Source organism: Staurois parvus, unplaced genomic scaffold (assembly GCF_062004578.1).
Source record: "Staurois parvus isolate SC_StPar_1 unplaced genomic scaffold, SC_StPar_1.0 ptg000244l, whole genome shotgun sequence".
NCBI classification, from domain to species: domain Eukaryota; kingdom Metazoa; phylum Chordata; class Amphibia; order Anura; family Ranidae; genus Staurois; species Staurois parvus.
In genome coordinates this window covers 1,813,941-1,832,378 of record NW_028318040.1, presented here as the reverse complement: position 1 = coordinate 1,832,378, position 18,438 = coordinate 1,813,941, and the positions used below count along the sequence as shown (strand labels likewise).

The window sequence follows — 18,438 nt, the reverse complement described above, 5'->3', positions numbered from 1 at the left end:
AAATTTTGAAAACCATTTATCATTTTCCTTCCTCTCTGTTCGTCTATCACATAAAATCCCAATAAAATACATTTACGTTTTCGGTTGTAAGATGACAAAGTGGAAAATTTAAAGGGGTATAGATCCCTTTTCAAGACACGGTGTGTGTATGTATATATATATAGATATATGTGTGTGTGTAAAAAGTCTACACACCCCTGTTAAATGTTAGGTTTCTGTGATGTAAAAAAATTAAAAAAAGATAAGTCATTTCAGAATTTTTTCAACCTTTTAATGTGACATATAAACTGTATAACTCAATTGAAAAACAATCTGAAATCTTTTAGGGGGGGGGGAAGTAATCATAAAAAACTAAAATAATGTGGCTGCATAAGTGTGCACGCCCCCTTATAAGTGGGGATGTAGCTGTTTTCAGAATTAAGCAATCACATTCAAGATCATGTTAGAAAGGAGTCAGTGCACACCTGCCATCATTTAAAGTGCCTCTGATTAACCTCAAATAAAGTTCAGCTGATACAGTAGGTCTTTCCTGACATTTTCTTAGTCGCTTCCTACAGCAAAAGCCATGGTCCGCAGAGAGCTTCCAAAGCATCAGAGGGATCTCATTGTTAAAAGGTATCAGTCAGGAGAAGGGTACAAAAGAATTTCCAAGGCATTAGATATACCATGGAACACAGTGAAGACAGTCATCATCAAGTGATGAAAATATATTTTTTTTCTCACAAATAGAGCTTTCTTTTGGTGGTATTTACTCGCCACTGGGTGTTTTTATTTTTTGTGCTATAAACAAAAAAAAGAGCAAAAAATTTGAAAAAAAATGTTTTCTTTGTTTCTATTATAAAATTTTGCAAACAGGTAATTTTTCTCCACTCATGTGTGTTAATGAGGCTGCACTGACTGGCAGCACTGCTAGGCACTGCTGGGCGGTACTGACTGGCGGCACTGGTGGGAGGCACTGCTGAGCACAGGTGGGTGGCACTTATGGGCACTTGTAGGCTGCACTGCTGGGCACTTGTGGGCAGAATTGGTGGGTGGCACTGCTGGGCTGTGATTGGCCTTTTACCACATCACGTGATCAGCTGTGTCCGTAGGACACAGCAATCACAGAGATCACCGGGTGCACGTTCCCGGGGGGTACGCAGGAGAGCGCGTTCTGGGAGGACGTCATATGACGGCCTTCCAGAACTGGCCGGCCGGAGTGCAGCCGTCAATTGGCTACCTGCGGTTGGCAACTGGTTAAAGGAGCTGCAGGAATATCTAGCAGGTACTGTGTGGTATAGGATTATAACTTTTTTTTTTTTTTAATGGTTGAACTAAATGCACTTTTGTCTTTTTTTCAGCCAGATTAACTATGTAAATATGTACTGTCTGTGTGGAACATGTGACAACAATCTCCCATATGCTTCATATGCCTGGGCTATGGGGTAGAGTGGCAAGAAGGAAGCCTTTTCTTACGAACAAAAACATCCAAGCCCAGATACATTTTGCAAAAACCCATCTGAAGTCTCCCAAAAGCATGTGGGAAAATGTGTTATGGTCTGATGAAACCAAGGTTTAACATTTTGGCCATAATTCTAAAAGATGTGTTTGGTGCAAAAACAACACTGTACATTAAAGCGCTGAGCAAACTGTTGGCGCTATATAAATCCTGTATAATAATAATAATACATCACCAAAAGAACACCATACCCACTGTGAAGCATGTTGGTGGCAGCATCATGCTTTGGGGCGGTTTTTTGTTCAGCTGGAACTGGGGCCTTAGTCAAGGTAGAAGGAATTATTATTATTATACAGTATTTATAAAGCGCCAATAGTTCGCTCAGCGCTGTACATTACAAAGGGGGACAGAACATGTGACAGAACAATTCCAATACAATGCAAGACATGAGGGGATCGAGGGCCCTGCTCTTTCAAGCTTACAATCTAGGAGGGAGGGGATGGTGGCACAGGAGGAGATAGCTGTGGGGGATGGAGTGGTAGGAAGAGTGGAGGAGGTCGGCAAGTTAGCAGGGGGCGGGGTAGGCTTCCCTGAAGAGATGGGTTTTCAGGGTGCGCCTAAAGGAGAGGAGAGTAGGTGATAATCTGATGGGTTGGGGCAGTGAGTTCCAGAGGATGGGCGACACCCTGGAGAAGTCCTGGAGGCGGGCATGGGAGGAGGAGACCAGGGAACTAGAGAGAAGGAGGTCTTGTGAGGAGCGGAGTGTGCGTGCTGGGCGGTACTTGGATATTAGGTCAGTGATGTAGTTCGGGGCAGTATGGTGGACAGCTTTGTATGTCAGCGTTAGGATTTTGAATTTGATCCGTTGCGCAATCGGAAGCCAGTGGAGGGATTGGCAGAGGGGGGAGGCGGAAACGGAGCGGTTGGAAAGGTGAATGAGTCTGGCAGCCGTATTCAGGATGGACTGAAGCGGGGATAGCCAGCGGCGAGGCAGGCCAGTGAGGAGGGAGTTGCAGTAGTCGAGTCGTGATATGATGAGGGAGTGGATGAGCTGTTTAGTGGTTTCTGGAGTTAGGAACGTGCGGATTTTGGCGATGTTGCGGAGGTGGAGTCTGCATGAGTTTGTTAAAGAGTGGACTTGGGGCTGGAAGGATAGGTTGGAGTCCAAAATGACACCAAGTACTCTGGCCTGCGGGGCGGGTTTGATGGTGGCGTTGTTGGACATGATGGAGAAGTCAATGGGGGGTGGTGTCCGGGCTGGAGGGAAGACAAGAAACTCGGTTTTGGAGAGGTTCAGTTTAAGGAAGTGGAGCGACATCCAGTCTGATATGTCGCTCAACAGGTGTGTGATTTGGGCGGAGACCGAGGGGGTGAGGTGGGGGGTTGAGAGATAGATTTGTGTGTCGTCGGCATAGAGGTGGTAGTTGAAGCCGTGAGAGTGTATGAGTTGGCCAAGGGAGGAGGTGTAGATGGAGAAGAGAAGGGGCCCGAGGACAGAGCCTTGAGGGACCCCAACAGAGAGGGGGAGTGAGAGGGAGGTGGTGGCATTATAGGTAACGCTGAAAGAGCGTTGTGACAGGTAGGATGAGAGCCAGGAGAGAGCAGAATCTCTGAGGCCGAGGGAGTGTAGTTTTTTGAGGAGGAGGGGGTGGTCGACTGTGTCAAAGGCCGCAGAGAGGTCAAGGAGTAGGAGCACTGAATAGTGGCCATTAGCTTTGGCGGTTAACAGGTCGTTGGAGAGTTTGAGTAAGGCAGTTTCGGTGGAGTGTAGGGGACGGAAGCCGGACTGTAGGGGATCGAGGAGGTTGTTGTCGTTGAGGTGAGAGCATAGGCGGGCGTAGACTAGGCGCTCGAGGAGTTTAGATGTAAATGGGAGCAGGGAGATGGGTCTGAGGTTGTTCGGGTCATTGGGGTCCAGGGAGGGCTTTTTAAGTATGGGGGTGATGTGTGCATGTTTCAGAGGGGAAGGGAAAGTGCCGGAGGAGAGGGAGAGATTGAAGATGTGGGTGAGGGAGCGTAGGATGGAGGGGGAGGGAGGTTGTAGGAGTTGTGAGGGGATAGGGTCAAGGGGGCAGGTGGTGAGGCGGGCATCAGAGAGGATCTTGGAGACTTCTTCGATGGTAGTAAGGTCAAAGGTGCGGAGTGTTGGGGGAGCTTCAGTATGAGGAATGTAGGGTGGGGTGGGAGAGGAGGTCAGAGCAGTGGTGGGGCCGTGGGAGAGGGGTGTAGAGGGGGTAGCTGAGTGAGGGGGAAGGGGGTTGGAGGGAGTTTGAGCAGCGACGAAGTCCCTGTGGGTTATGTCGAGGGGGAGGGGGGATGAGGGGGTAGCTGTGTGAGAGGGGACGGGTTGAGAAGGCGTGTGAGTTGCGGCAATGTCCTTGCGAATTGTGTCAATCTTGTTTTTGAAGTGATTGGCAATCTCAAGGGCAGTGAGTGAGGTGCTGGGTGGAGGTGGGGGTGGCGAGAGTAGAGAGTTGAAGGTGGAGAAGAGTCGGCGAGGATTGGAGGAGAGGGCCTTGATGAGGGTCAGGAAGTAGTTCTGTTTGGCAGTATGGAGGGAGGAGGTGTAGGTGTGGAAGGCAGATTTGTATCGGGTGAAGGCTTGTTGGGATTTGGTTTTGCGCCATAGTCGCTCCAGGGCACGACTGTGTCGTTTGAGGGTTTTGGTGTGATCAGTCTGCCAGGGCTGGAGCGGTCGGGGTCTGATGTTGCGTGTGGTTAAAGGCGCTAGTGAGTCAAGGGCTGTTGACAGCGCATTGTTGTAGGCGGTCATAGCCAAGTCGGGGCAGGACAGGGGGAGGATGCGGTCATAGAGTTGATCAACTGCGGAATGGAGGGAGGCAGGGTTAAGGTTGCGGAGGTTACGGCTGGTAGTAGTGTGACATTTGGAGGGGTAGGCGTTGGAGGACGAGGAGATAGAGAAGGTAATCAGGTTGTGGTCAGAGAGAGGGAAGGGGGTGTTAGTGAGGTTGTGGGGAGCGCAGCGGTTGGAGAAGACAAGATCAAGGATATTACCGTCGGAGTGGGTGGTGGATTGTATGCACTGTGCAAGTTGAAAGGAGGAGGTTAAGTGGAGGAGACGGGCTGTGTCCGGGTTGTCGAGGTTGACAGGGATGTTGAAATCCCCAAGGATGATAGTGGGTAGCTCAGAGGAGAGGAAGAAGGGTAGCCAGGAGGAGAAGTCTTCCAGGAAGCGGGGTATGGATCCAGGAGGCCGGTATATCACAGCAATCTTCAGGGGGGTTGGGGAGAATAGTCGGACGCAGTGGGCCTCGAAGGAGGAGAAGGATAGGGAGGGGGGGTTTGGGAGGATTCGGAAGGTGCTCAGCGGTGACAGGAGCAGGCCAACCCCACCACCTTTACGACCGTTGGGCCTGGGTGAGTGGGTCCAGGTGAGACCGCCGTAGGAGAGTGCAGCAGGGGAGGTAGAGTCAGTGGGCTGGATCCAGGTTTCTGTAATCGCCAGGAGGTTGAGGGAGCGGGAAACAAAGAGGTCGTGGATGGCGGTAAGCTTGTTGCACACCGATCGGGCGTTCAGGAGTGCACATGAAAACGGGGGGGAGATTTTAGGGAGCAGGGGGACAGATACTAAGTTGCGGCAGGACGTGGAGGCGGGAGGGTTTTGTGCGGGTGAGGGCGGTGGTGGAGGGCCAGGATTCGGGGAGATGTCCCCCGCGGTTATGAGGAGGAGAAGGGTGAGAAAGGTGGCATGGGAGCAGGATGTGCAGGAGCGTGAGAAACTACTAGTGGAGGTGTTGGGGTCAGTGGGAGAGTGGAGTAATAGGAGGAGGTGGTAGGTGCCATAGAGGGGTGAAGGAAGCAGTGAGGGCACAATATACAAATGTTTGGGAGGAGCAGAGGGATATAGTGAATGGATTTTGGGAACAGAGGAGAGGAAAATGAGAAGGAGGAGTGGAAGAGGCATTTTGGGGAGGTGATGAAAGCAATAGTAGGGAGATGATAGCAATGAGGGGTAGATGTACAAGTTTTGGGGTGGAGCAGAGGGGTAAAGAAATGAGATTTGGGAACAGAGGATAGTAATATGAAGAGCAGAAGAGGGGTGTATTATATAAAAAGGTACACGGAGTGGGACTCAGGTATGTAAGAGATGTTTCCCAGGGTGTTTCCTTGCAGTCTGTCCAGCATGCAGTAGAGTTTCTTGCTGTTGTTGTGTTCCTGCTGCTTAAGTTCTCCTGCTTTAGTTCAACTGCTGTGTTTAACTGCTCTGCACTCATTCAAAGCCGCACTCCATCATAAGCAGCACCCCCATCAGAGACTGTGCCCCCCATCAGAGATCTCCCCCATGAGCTGAACTAAATTTATAGGGAGATGCTCAAATGAGCATTCAACTCCGCCCCAATTAGAAGCTGATAAGGCTCACATGAATAGGGGGGGATGATTCTTAGGAACCAGGCCACAGTCATAAACCTGAGTGCGCCTAGAGGTGAGGACAAGTCAACAGATACACAGATATAATTACAACATTTGTTGAGAATTTAACAGGAGTCAATGCGTTTGTCTGGTTAAGAGTGGAGGTAGCAGATAAATGCAGTTACCCAGAGAAGAACAGCAGGAGTCAATGCGTTTGTCTGGTTAAGAGTGGAGGTAGCAGATAAATGCAGTTACCCAGAGAAGAACAGCAGGAGTCAATGCGTTTGTCTGGTTAAGAGTGGAGGTAGCAGATAAATGCAGTTACCCAGAGAAGAACAGCAGGAGTCAATGCGTTTGTCTGGTTAAGAGTGGAGGTAGCAGATAAATGCAGTTACCCAGAGAAGAACAGCAGGAGTCAATGCGTTTGTCTGGTTAAGAGTGGAGGTAGCAGATAAATGCAGTTACCCAGAGAAGAACAGCAGGAGTCAATGCGTTTGTCTGGTTAAGAGTGGAGGTAGCAGATAAATGCAGTTACCCAGAGAAGAACAGCAGGAGTCAATGCGTTTGTCTGGTTAAGAGTGGAGGTAGCAGATAAATGCAGTTACCCAGAGAAGAACAGCAGGAGTCAATGCGTTTGTCTGGTTAAGAGTGGAGGTAGCAGATAAATGCAGTTACCCAGAGAAGAACAGCAGGAGTCAATGCGTTTGTCTGGTTAAGAGTGGAGGTAGCAGATAAATGCAGTTACCCAGAGAAGAACAGCAGGAGTCAATGCGTTTGTCTGGTTAAGAGTGGAGGTAGCAGATAAATGCAGTTACCCAGAGAAGAACAGTTCCAAATACCAGTCAATATTGGAACAAAACCTTCAAGCTTCTGCTAGAAAGCTGAACATGAATTTCATCTTCTTTCATAAAGCATACATCCAAATCAACAAAGGAATGGCTTCACCAGAAGAAGATTAAAGTTTTTTGGAATGGCCCAGATCTGAATCTGATCAAAAAAATCTGTGGGGTGATCTGAAGAGGTCTGTGCACACGAGATACCCTTGCAATCTGACAGATTTGGAGTGTTTTTGCAAGGAAGAGTGGGCAAATATTGCCAAGTCAAGATGTGCCATGCTGATAGACTCATACCCAAAAAGACTGAGTTCTGAAATAAAATCAAAAGGTGCTTCAACAGAGTATTAGTTTAGGGGGGTGCACACTTATGCAACCATATTATTTTAGTTTTTTATTTTTTTACTTCCCTCCACCTAAAAGATTTTAGTTTGTTGTTCAACTGACTGAGTTGTACAGTTTATAGGTTACATTAAAGGTAGAAAAAGTTCTGAAATTATTTATCTTTGTCTAATTTTTTTTACATCATAAGGAAAGGATACTGAATAACCAAATGGCTAATCCACACAATGGATTTATTTACTGCTGCAGGGCAAACACAGATACTGTACATAGGTAAGTATGCTGAACATCAGTTTCAGGCATCTCTGCATTTCATCTGGTTAAAACTGAAACTGTTGTTCAATGCCCCAGAGAACCTGATGAAGTGTAGAGACATCTGAAATGGCAGAAGAAGAAGAAGAAAAAAAAATCAGTTCTATGGATTTGCCATAGTGCAGCATCCTTTTCTTGGATACACTGTCTTCATTTTGGTGTTTGGAGCTTGTCTGATGCTTGGCAGCCACTGGACAGGTATTACTTTCCCAGTTCAGCTTACCTCTATTGTGAATTATAAACTTTTTTTTTTTTGTAGTATCTGAGAAGTGTAGAAGTTTTTCTGTTTTGTAGCATATAAAATTATGTTCCACTTACTCATTGATTACGGTTGAAATATTTGGTCATTTTGGTCTTCTACCTCCTAAGATTTAGACAACAAAGCCTGAATTTTGAAAAGGCTGGGCAATTGATAGCTATTACAATGGGGAGAGGTTATGCACAGATCCAGTGCTGTGGTACACCTGTTCTTAACCGTTGGTACGTACATTTCTGAGAGCATCTCCAATGGGTTCCAGGGGTACTTCTGCTTCTTTGAAATTGGCTAACGATTACAGTTTGAAGTTGTTTGAGATACTTAATACACATTGGCATTTATGAAGGGGTACATACGTTGAACACTGCTGTAGTTCAAGCTTTGGTATCCCTACATAACCTACAGCCACAATCTATCACTAGCAAATTGAAAAGTATGTCAATGTGTCAGGCCAAAGCATAATCTCCTCAGTCTACAGTATGAGCAGACCATGCCTGGCTAAGCTTTGCTCCTAGCACTTGCTTTCACTATTCAGAACTGCCCCAGGAACAATGAAGATGTCCATCTGACTTGTACGACTTCCTATTTCATGGCATAGTGCTGGAACTTGAATCAGGCCCTAATATCAGCGCTGCAAACACAGTCTGGCCAGCACTTGTAAGTTTCTCATATCTTTGGCTCCATGCACACTAGAATTCTTTTAAGCTCCTAGCAGCTATTAGCATTTTTTCTGCTCCTAGAAGCTAAATAGTGGTATTTATGTTTCCATGCCCACTACTTCAGCGCTTAGGAGCAGGAAAAACAATTGTTTTTGTAGAGTTTATGGGAGCGTTTTTCCATCAGAAAAAAACGCTGAATGCTCCTAACAGCTACAAAATGCTGCCAAAATGCTCCAAATGGCTTTTTTGTAGCTTTTTTTTTTTTTCATCATGTACTGCAAAAATGCTAATAAAACACTATCACTCCTAAATGCTTCTAAACACTACTAAAAAGCTCTATTACCAGCGTTTTTTTATCCAGTGTTTTTTCCAGCGTTTTTTAGCTAGTGTGCATGGAACCTAATACTTCTTATAAACTACACAGCTAATTGTTGATCATTTTTAGTAGCATTGTACTGACCATGTGTAGACAAATTTCAACATGTTTCTTCATCCAAGGGAGTGATTTACCAAAGAGTATTTGTTTATATCCGACAAGCAGTTCTCTGGCCACATCCAAAGTAAATGGAAACTAAAGAAAAGACAAAACTAGAAATTTGCCTCTCCCTGTTGGGTATTTGACAGAAGCAACAACAAAATGTATGCATAACACACCTTGCTGAACATGTATCATTTTTTTTTTTGCTGATCAGAAGTGAATGTGTGAAAACATGGGGCATCAGTAAATCTGGAAACATTTAATCAGTTATATCATTTCCAGCCAAGAGAGTTTGAGAATGACCTCTGCTAGTGTTTGTTTTACCATTCCTGTGTGTTTAGATGACATAAAGCAGCAGTGCTATGCCATGTATAACTAACTTGTTTTTTCTTGCAGCATGCTTTCTGCATTTCAGTAACAACGTTATGCTGTGCTTGTTTTGTGCTTTTTTTTTTTTCTATTAAATCCTGTCCAAGATTTGTTTTCTTGTTGCAGACTTTCTGTGAAAGTTGAATGTCTTTAAAGCTGCCGGAATGTAGCATGTTGATTAAAACCCAAGTCCAGCCTTTCCAAAAGGAACTAAAAAAAATAATAAAGATCTTCAATTCCTTTTTTGGACATTTGTTTTGCAGCTTTCTACTACGTCTTAAGGCAGAGAATAGCCAGCGTAAGGTGCCGTACACAAGGTTAGCTAAACATATTTCTTACAAATCATTTTGGCAGAGTAAAAATGTGTCTGCGGAGAGCAGTCTTCAGTCACAAATGTTAAAAAAGAAAAGATATTGAAGAACCAATAAATCAAAAACAAGCTTTAATTACCATAACTGTTATTATAGGAGCCATATGTTCTAGCATACAGTATGTTTCCTACCAAGTGTTCCTTTCACACCTATCGGCTGTAATGTGTGGTGGTAATAACACCATGCATGCGATGTGGTGCATTTAATTTTCAATCCAATGCACATGAAATGCTTATGTATTACAGCACACTGCAGAGCTCAGTAGCAGACTACTGTGCATTGTGGTGTGTTCTGTCAGGAAAAAAAAAGGTGTATGTCCGATATTTGGTGCATTGAAAGCCAATTCAAATCCAATGCTGGAGCAGTGTGAATGAGCCAAGTAACTACACTTTTCTCTGCTAGTGGAAAAAGGATGTACATACACAAATGCAAAATGTGGAGCATGCAAATATATGTCAATACCTGGAATATTAAAGGGATCCTGATTGCTTATACTTGTCTGAAAAGCAGTTTAAATCCAATGATGGTGGCTACTGTTTTGCGACTCCCTGGAGTTATAGAGTGATTACTGTCAGAGGAGATTTCATTGGCTTCTCGCACAGGTATCTGCAGTCATGAGAGATTTCATTTAATATCCTATTTGTGTAAGCCTGCTTATATTTAGCCATATTGACCCTTTGATTTGCCCTGTTCATGGACTTAATTAAAGGACACCTGTGATGATCAAAACGTGCAGGTTTTTCATTGCTGAACTTCATCTAAATATAGTTTTTTAGCAGCTTTTGGTTGTAATCCTTTCTCAGTTGTTGATCTGCAACAGGCATTGAAATCACAACTCGAGGTCTGTGCCATGCAAAGTTCTGAAGCCACTGGATCAACATGACAGTCAGCATTTCAGCAGTGTTAGTCTATATATTTATAATAAGTTTCTTTGAATTATATCATTACACTATGATGAATAGATCATTAGCACTTTTAATATTAAACGGAAAATATATAGACCATACAATTTCAGGCTTATACAATAAAAATTGCTTGAAATACTTTGCTTGAAAAATGTGTTACTGCATGTTCAATGTGTTTTGTATGGCCTAATCCTTGTCCTTCCCCCTCCCCCATTTTATAGTAAATTAGCATGTTTTACCTGTGCACGTATACAGGTGTTGCTTCAGTTTCCTGTGCCTTGCAGCATGTATATTTTACTGTGCCCCAAGGACATTGTCATTTACCTATGCTACAGAATAGCTGACATTCCAGTGTCAGCTGGGTTCTCACGTAATGTCTCAGCCTGATGAATGCAAGTGAGAGTTCTATTCTAAAGGTCACCTGTGCAGGTTTAAGTGTAAACTTTACTTTTTAACAACCACATTTATTAGATGGTTTCCTTCTCACACACAAAGGCCACATAAACTGTAGGTTATGCTGGAGGTGCTAAGTTTGAGTTACTGAAGACCAAGCTCGTGAGAAACGAAGAGGATTGTGTTGGCCATATAACCAGTCCAATTCTAAATAAAAAAAAAAAACCCCCAAAGAATTCTGACATACAGACATAATTGCCTTCAATTATCAATAGAGTATTCAAAAGGCTGTGGAATAAAAGTAGAATTTTGTTTGTCGCAGTTAATCATTTTATTTTAGACCTGTGCTAGAAATCTAATAGGTGAAACCAATTTTCATTCTCTTTCCCTTTCCCTTTCCCTTTTCCCCTTTCATCACATTTATACACCATAATGGTGTTACCTACCTAATTTAATCACAGCAGTTTCCACGAAGACAGATTTCAGAAATAACTGTCCATCTATAGATAGTGTGCTAAAGCTTGCCTATTGTTTTTGTTTTTAATTTGTATTTTCAGCATTATTAGTCCTAGTTATTAATTGTAATTTACTGTACATAGGCATGTGTGTATTATTCTGTAAGATACATCCAAATTCATTCTAAAGTAATACATAAGTTCTGGTGGTTTGAATTAACCAGTGGCATATACTTTCTATAGCAGTAGGGTGAGTCTCGCTCTTTTCACTGCATTCTCCAAAATGGGAAATAGAAAAATTAAATAGGGAAAATAGGATCTTGTTGGCATAGGTAGGGAAAGGCTCTAAACTCTACTGCAGAAGTCCTGCTAGCAGAGGTCCAAAAATATACAAATCATCAGGAAATCAAACTAAATAGCATCATTCCAAAACATTATCAGTTGTGTGTGGACTACACCCTTTAAAAGTACCAGGTACTGATGCCACACCTGTAAAAATATATGTATTTGTTGAGAACTGATGTCACACCCATAAAATATAAATATCTAGAAAATAGTAAGATCAGATGACTTAGGCCTCATACACAAGTGTGCCAGATAAGGGTGCCAAGTGCAACTTACCCTGATGAGGGTCCCCTAAAGGCCAGGTCTAAAATTGTTCATGAACACTCAATGTGGATGTAAATTTAGTGTCATCACTGTGCTCTCCAAACACAGCAACTTTTGTTTAAAGCCCATTTATTCTCCTTCCTGTTCCAAGTAGGTCCCCACCAATAGAGAATTTGACAAAGGTTGGCTGGACCTTTTTGGAGAGTGTTATCTGAAAGATTTCATAAAAGTATATTTAATAAATGGTTTGAGCAAGGTATACTCAGAGGAAGCCAAAATTGTCATTATATAATATATGTACATGCACAGAAGAAGAAGCTGCTTGGCCCAGGGGACTTTGAGGTGGCCGGTAAAAGCAAAGATAGTCCAGTATAATACTTTAGGTGGGTGCTGGGGAGGAGGGAGGTCACTAAAGGATAACTGTACTAAAAGTTCAGTTATCCTTGAAGGGCTAAGTTTTCAGAAATAGTGGTTATGTTCAGCATAATGGTAAATTAGTTGTTATTTTGGGTTTATTAGTTTGTATTTTTCGATGTAATCAATTATTTTTTAGGTTGTTTTCACTATTTTTCAGGTGTGGCATGCCTTGGCAATTTTTCTAAAACAAACCCAGGAAGCACATACTATTTTATTTTTTATATAATCATTCCACTATTAAACAGAATGGGCACAATTCACTAAAGCTTATCGCATAAGTTAAGTCAGTCACATGACCACATATCGCATGCGATATTGAAAATGTCAATTCACTATTGCTAGTATGAGGTATTTACTGAAAATAGTAAAAACATTTGGCCATATAATTTATCAATAAATTTATGAGTTGCTTACTGATTAATGCACAAGGTTGGTGCGCTTTGTTTTTTGTTCTCTAACACAAAGCTGGGGAAGCTCGATATAGACTGTAGTAGAGCCGTACAACCTTTGATCAGTGTTGGATGAACATTTATCATTTTATTCGATTGGCCGCCTTCTGATCTGGGTCTCTGAGCACAGGAGGTGTTGGATGTGTGTCAATTGATCTAGTTCAGTGCCAGGGTTAGTGTTTGGGTCAAAGGTCAGAATTTTTTTCTTTTTGTAAATTGGTATCAGTGTCAGTTAGTGTCAGTGTGTTTTAGGTAGAAAAAAAAATGCACTATTTTTCCTGAGCTGTAGTACAGGTACAAACAACAAATAACATGCACATATATGGTATCACTACAATCGTGAAGAGCTGGAAAATGTATTTTGGGTTGTTCTTTGGTGGTAGGTTATGGTAGTAACAAGAAATACACAGCTAAATTAAAACATTTTTTTTTCATTTCACTATTTTGGGCCAGTTTTCCTTTGATAATAAAAAAAAAATTCAGGAGATATCAGTTACCATTTACCACCAAATGAAAGCCAAATTTGTCTTGGGAAAAAAAAGGTGTAATTCACCTGGATGTACAAAGTAGTTGTGATGATATGTATGGTTTTACTAACACATGTCAAAGTTGTAAAATTTTACTTAGGCTTTAAGATTGGTTTTACCCTTAGGCGTGAAGGGTTTAGTAGTGGTATGTACTGGTATTGGTCAGTACTGTCATGGGTTGTTAAGGACTGGGTGGCTGCGGAGTCCTTAACAACCTATGAGTCATCAGCTGTCAGTGGGGTTCCCCACTGATAGCTGATTGTAAAAAAAAAATTGCCAGCAATTAAATGTTTTAAAAAATATTGTGGTGTCCCACCTCCATCCATACCAAGCCCTTTGGGTCTGTATGCGTTTTGAGGGGAAACCCTACACCAAAATTAAAAAAAAAATTATGTGGGGGTTCTCCCAAAATCCACACCAGACCCTTATCTGAGCATGCAGCCCAGCAAGTCAGGAAAGGGGGGGGGACGAGCGAGCACCCACCACTGACTCAAGAACCGTACCAGGCCAAATGCTCTCAACATGGGGAGGTGCTTTGGGGGTGGGGGGCTCCCCCCCAAAGCACCTTGTCCTCATGTTGATGGGGACAAGGGCCTCTTCCCCATAACCCTGGCCTGTGGTTGTGGGGGTCTGCGGGCTAGGGGCTTATTGGAATCTGTAAGCGCCCATTAGCAAGGGGCCCCCCAGATCCCACCCCCCCTTTGTGAATGAGTATGCGGTACATACCCATACCCATTCACAAAAAAAAACTAGAGTGAAAAAAGACAGGAGACAGTCTTTGACAAGTCCTTTTATTAAAAGAAGAAAAATAAGCCCACCAACCCAAAGCCCCCCCCCCCATATTGAGTGCATGTGGCATGGTACAGTTCAGGAGGGGGTGGGGCGCTTACCTCCTCTTTCCTGACCTGCCGGTCTGCATGCTCGGATAAGGGTCTGGTATTGATTTTTGAGGGAATCCCCACGCCATTTGTTAAAGTTTGGTGTGGGGGTTCCCCTCAAAATCCATACCAATCCCAAAGGGCTTAGTATGGAAGGAAGGAGGACCCCACGCCGTTTTTAAAATAATTTTTTCATTTGCCGGCAAATCTTTTACATTCAGCTGTCAGTGGGGAACCCCAATGACAGCTGAAACATTAACACATGGTTGTCACTACTAAAATACTGCATTACTTGATAAAAAAAAACTCTTGCAGTATTTTAGTAGCGTTTTTTAGTGAATTCAGTCTTTTTTTTAAAAAAATGCTGTGTGGTATCCTACTGCATACTCTGATGCGGTAAGATACCACTTAGTGAATTGTGCCTAATGTTTACTGCAAAGGACCGTTATTTTTACCCTTAGTGGATGCACAGGGAAAGATGTAGCTTATTTGGAGAAATAAAGCACAGTTGTGTTATTCATGTCCATCAACCACTTTTATGATATTCATAATCCACTTTATCAAGTCACATTTACATCAGTGAGAAAACATCTGTTCCTACATAAAAATAGTCCTCTAAATTCCTCTTTGTCTTGTGTGCTTTGTAGTATTGCCAGCACAAACGGTCTCTGAACAGCTGAATGTGACTTTTTTTGACATGTATCACAATTGGTCATTGAGTGACACGGTGCTTTCAGTCCCAAGTTTCATAAAAACTTGTATTCCACAATATGTATGATAGCTGTCATTTTTATAAAAGGAGGCATTTCCTTATTACTGTTAAAAATAAATTGTAAACCTAAAAGGGTTGCTTTCTTTTGACAGATGTCCAGAAATGGCAGACACACTGTGTATTGGCTAATATGCCTTTATTTTCTTGCAGCCCCCTGTGCCAGTAAATGTTTATTTTAGCTTCAATTTATTTTACTTGTGCATTTACATTGTATGCCATGTGCATTTCTAGGTCTGGCAAGTACACAACACAGGCAATAGTTGTCCAGATGGCTAATTCTGACTCTTAATGCTTAACAAGTCTTTGTTTAACCCATTATTGCTACAGTTCTTCCTCCACTCTTTCCCCATTCTGGCCAGTCTAGATTTATCATCACAGAAGCACTCTGTTCTCCATACCAGACCAGCAAAACCAAACATTCACTCATATCAACTTGTCCATCTGCTAAAACAGATGTTATCTGGTTTGTACTGGAAAGGTTATCATTTCCAACACACAACCATTTTAAAATGTAGATCAGATGCTGATCATCCACAAATAGTAACAAAAGATGACAAACGCCAAAGTCCATACTGCATGGATAAGAAAACCAGCCCCCATACAATGAAATCTTCGGAATTTGACAATATTCTGAATTGAGAATATTTACAGTTTTCTTTTTTTTGAGAAACATTCTTCGTTCTTCAAATTAGCACTCACCAGTGAGAAAAGTGTATTTGAATATTCTAGGTGGTCTGTGGTCTTAAACTTAAGACTAAATGTACTGTAAATCACTGCTTGAACAGTGGTGTCTATAGTTAGGTTCAGTCAAAGTTTTTGAAAGAAGTTCGTAAATGAACCTGTAGGTTGTGTGACTGTAGGGGAAATGCAGGGAGGACACAAGATGTTTTAACGTGCTTAACAGTAAAATGTATTGCAATGGCTTCTTATGAAATAAAACAAACATTTTAATAAATATACCTATCAAAAGATATGCCTACGATTGGCAAAGTTTTCATGCAAATTCCGCGCCTTGATTCCTGGTCAAGGTAAAGCATACAGTACATGCCATGTCATTGTGGACAGTGTACTTAGATAAATTAGCAGTTTATTTTTCTGGTGTTAGTTTAGATGTATAACTTAGTCTAAATTAGAGCTTTGTTCTTTCCTGTATAAAATAGAATATAAAGTTCGAATTGTTTGCAGATTAGTTTGACAATGTCCTCTTAGATACAAAAAATCTTGGATGTTTTTTATGTATAAAAATTCTCTAGATCATAACCAAAGGCTTGATATACTCCAGAAGCATTTCCAAAAAGTGCAGTCAGGAATTCTGGGGAGTTTACTAGCATCGCTGAATCAGAACAAAGCTTGATATGTCATCAGGTATCTTTCTCAACTTGGTCTTTATTTATATTGAGAAGTCACTCTTTGAGTCCTCCTATAAAGTGGCTTATCTTATCACAAAGAGTAAAAGGCCTTGGATCAAGCCTTGTGCCCTTCAAATGGCTAAAAATAAAGCTCTGTAAACAAGCATCATCAGAACATGATGTTTAAATGGTTGAACTGGATGGACTTTTGTCTTTTTCAGACTAACTACTGTATGTAACTATAGAACATACACAGAACATTTATACATAACAACATTTGATATGGATTTAGATAAAATCATGGAGAAAATCAGGAAAGTAAAGCTACCTAGATGGATGAACGTATTGATGAGAATCAGGGTAAGGATGGGAGATCTGCTACTAAATTGCGTAAAAATGAAGAGTTTTTCTGTGAATCCATGTTGGCTATCTGCAGCAGTATACTGGTTTACTGATGGCTATTTACAAAAATGCACTGAATTGGGAGACTACCTGTGGGGAAAAATTCAAGTTCGTAAAGGGTGTTCTTGTTGGTATATTTGCATTCATTCAAGCTCACTGGGAAAGCTTTTTGTTATTGAACATACTGTATGACCATAGTGCAGCCTTTCTCAACCTTTTTACCCCAGAAGAATCCTTTAATCAATTTTACGGTCTCGGGGACCCCCTGGTAAAATTAGGCCATTAGAGTCATTGGTAAAATGATGTTTATATTGGTGGTGGTAAGTGGGAAGAATGCTCCCCTTATACAGGGGTTAGACAAAAAATGGAAATGCTACATGATTTTCTGGTGAGAAAGTGACGACATGCTTCACGTTGAAAGTGGAAGTGATGTAACATTTCTTTGCTTCCGCTTTGTGATGAGACACCTAAGTAACAGGTGGGAAGCCTCACTTCCGTTATTCACTGCGTGCGCTGCTACTAATATGGAGTCATGTCAGAGCTTATTGAGCTTGAAAGTGGGCAAATTGTTGGTGCCAACTTAGCTGGTGCTTCTGTGACTGAAAAAACTTAAAAATATTTATTTACCTTAATGTTTTTAAATTCCCTGTTCTCCCCCTTCTCTGTGTAAACAGGAAGAGATCAGTGCTGTGCACGGCTGCATCTCTTCTCCTCTTGCTTCCTCTTCACACAGGAACTTGAACAGCAGCAGGAGCCATTGGCTCTTGCTGCTGTCAATAAAGTGCGGTCAAGAGGATTGTGGGGGGCTGGGCTAAGCCCCACTGTGTGTGCCTGTGGAGGCCGGTTCCGTAGACACTCCGGTCGGGAGCGAGCATGCAGTGTTTGTCCCCCTAGCAAATGGCTTGCTATGGGGACACACAAAGAAGAGGAGTAGCAAGGATCACCAGCAGGGGACCCAAAAAGAGAAGGATCAAGGCCACTCTGCGCAATACCATTGCACAGAGCAGGGGAGTATAACATGTTTGTTAATTAAAATTTCTGCATTTATTAACACTTGAAGTTGGCAATTTATTTGCCGTGCCGCAAATCAGTACCAAAAGTTCTATAGATATACAGTCCCGTGAAGACTGACAATTTGCCCTCTTTGAAGCTCAGTAAGCTCTGACATGACTCCATATTACTAGCAGCGCATGCAGTGAATTACGACAGGCTTCCCACCTGTTAGCTAGGTGTCTCATCACACAGCAGAAGCAAAAGAATGTTGCATCACTTTCATTTTCAATGTGAAACGTCATCACTTTCACACCTACAAATCATGTAGTATTTCCATTTTTTTGCCTAACACCTGTAGGCTGGCTAGAATGACATCATTGTAGTCATGCCATTTCCTCTTCCAAGTGGTGTTGGACCTGGAACTATGCAGGCATCATGGGATGGGATGTCAGCCAGAACTCAAGGAACCCCTAGACTCCACTGGAGGAACCCTGGTTGGGAATGGCTGCCATAGTGAGAACAAAAAAACAAACTCACATAGAGACAGTTCATCTCAAGTTGAACTTCAAAGACACAAATTATTGCAGTTCTGTGTTCATCAATTCAAGCTTACAGGGGAGAGATGCAGTGCAAGGAGACAATGCAGTGGCCTTTCAGCTTATCAGTGTGCTGCTTCTCCTTTCACTGTTCAATCACAGGCTTGAGGGAGGGACAAGACCTGTAAGAGCAGCAAAGAAAAATCATGTCTCCTGACCTGTCAGACGGGGCAGTGTAAGGGCCCATTCACGCTATTGCATTGTGTTTTCAAAAGTGCATTGACATACATTGCATTAGGCAGCCCAATTATTTGAACGGGGTGC

The 18,438-nt window shown here is 42.5% G+C and overlaps 1 protein-coding gene across 7 annotated transcripts in view; it reads left to right on the top strand.

The window, feature by feature from the left end:
* The window catches only part of NPNT (nephronectin), a 151,189-nt gene that overhangs the window by 62,092 nt on the left and 70,659 nt on the right, over positions 1–18,438 (top strand). For 4 of the 7 annotated variants that reach the window (XM_089680506.1, XM_089680509.1, XM_089680507.1 and 1 more), the window contains exon 3: positions 9,322–9,375. The exons of the other annotated variants lie outside the window; for them this stretch is intronic. In XM_089680506.1, the coding sequence (XP_089536632.1) occupies positions 9,322–9,375 (54 nt within the window). The remainder of the gene's footprint in view (positions 1–9,321; positions 9,376–18,438) is intronic. 7 annotated transcript variants of the gene reach the window in all.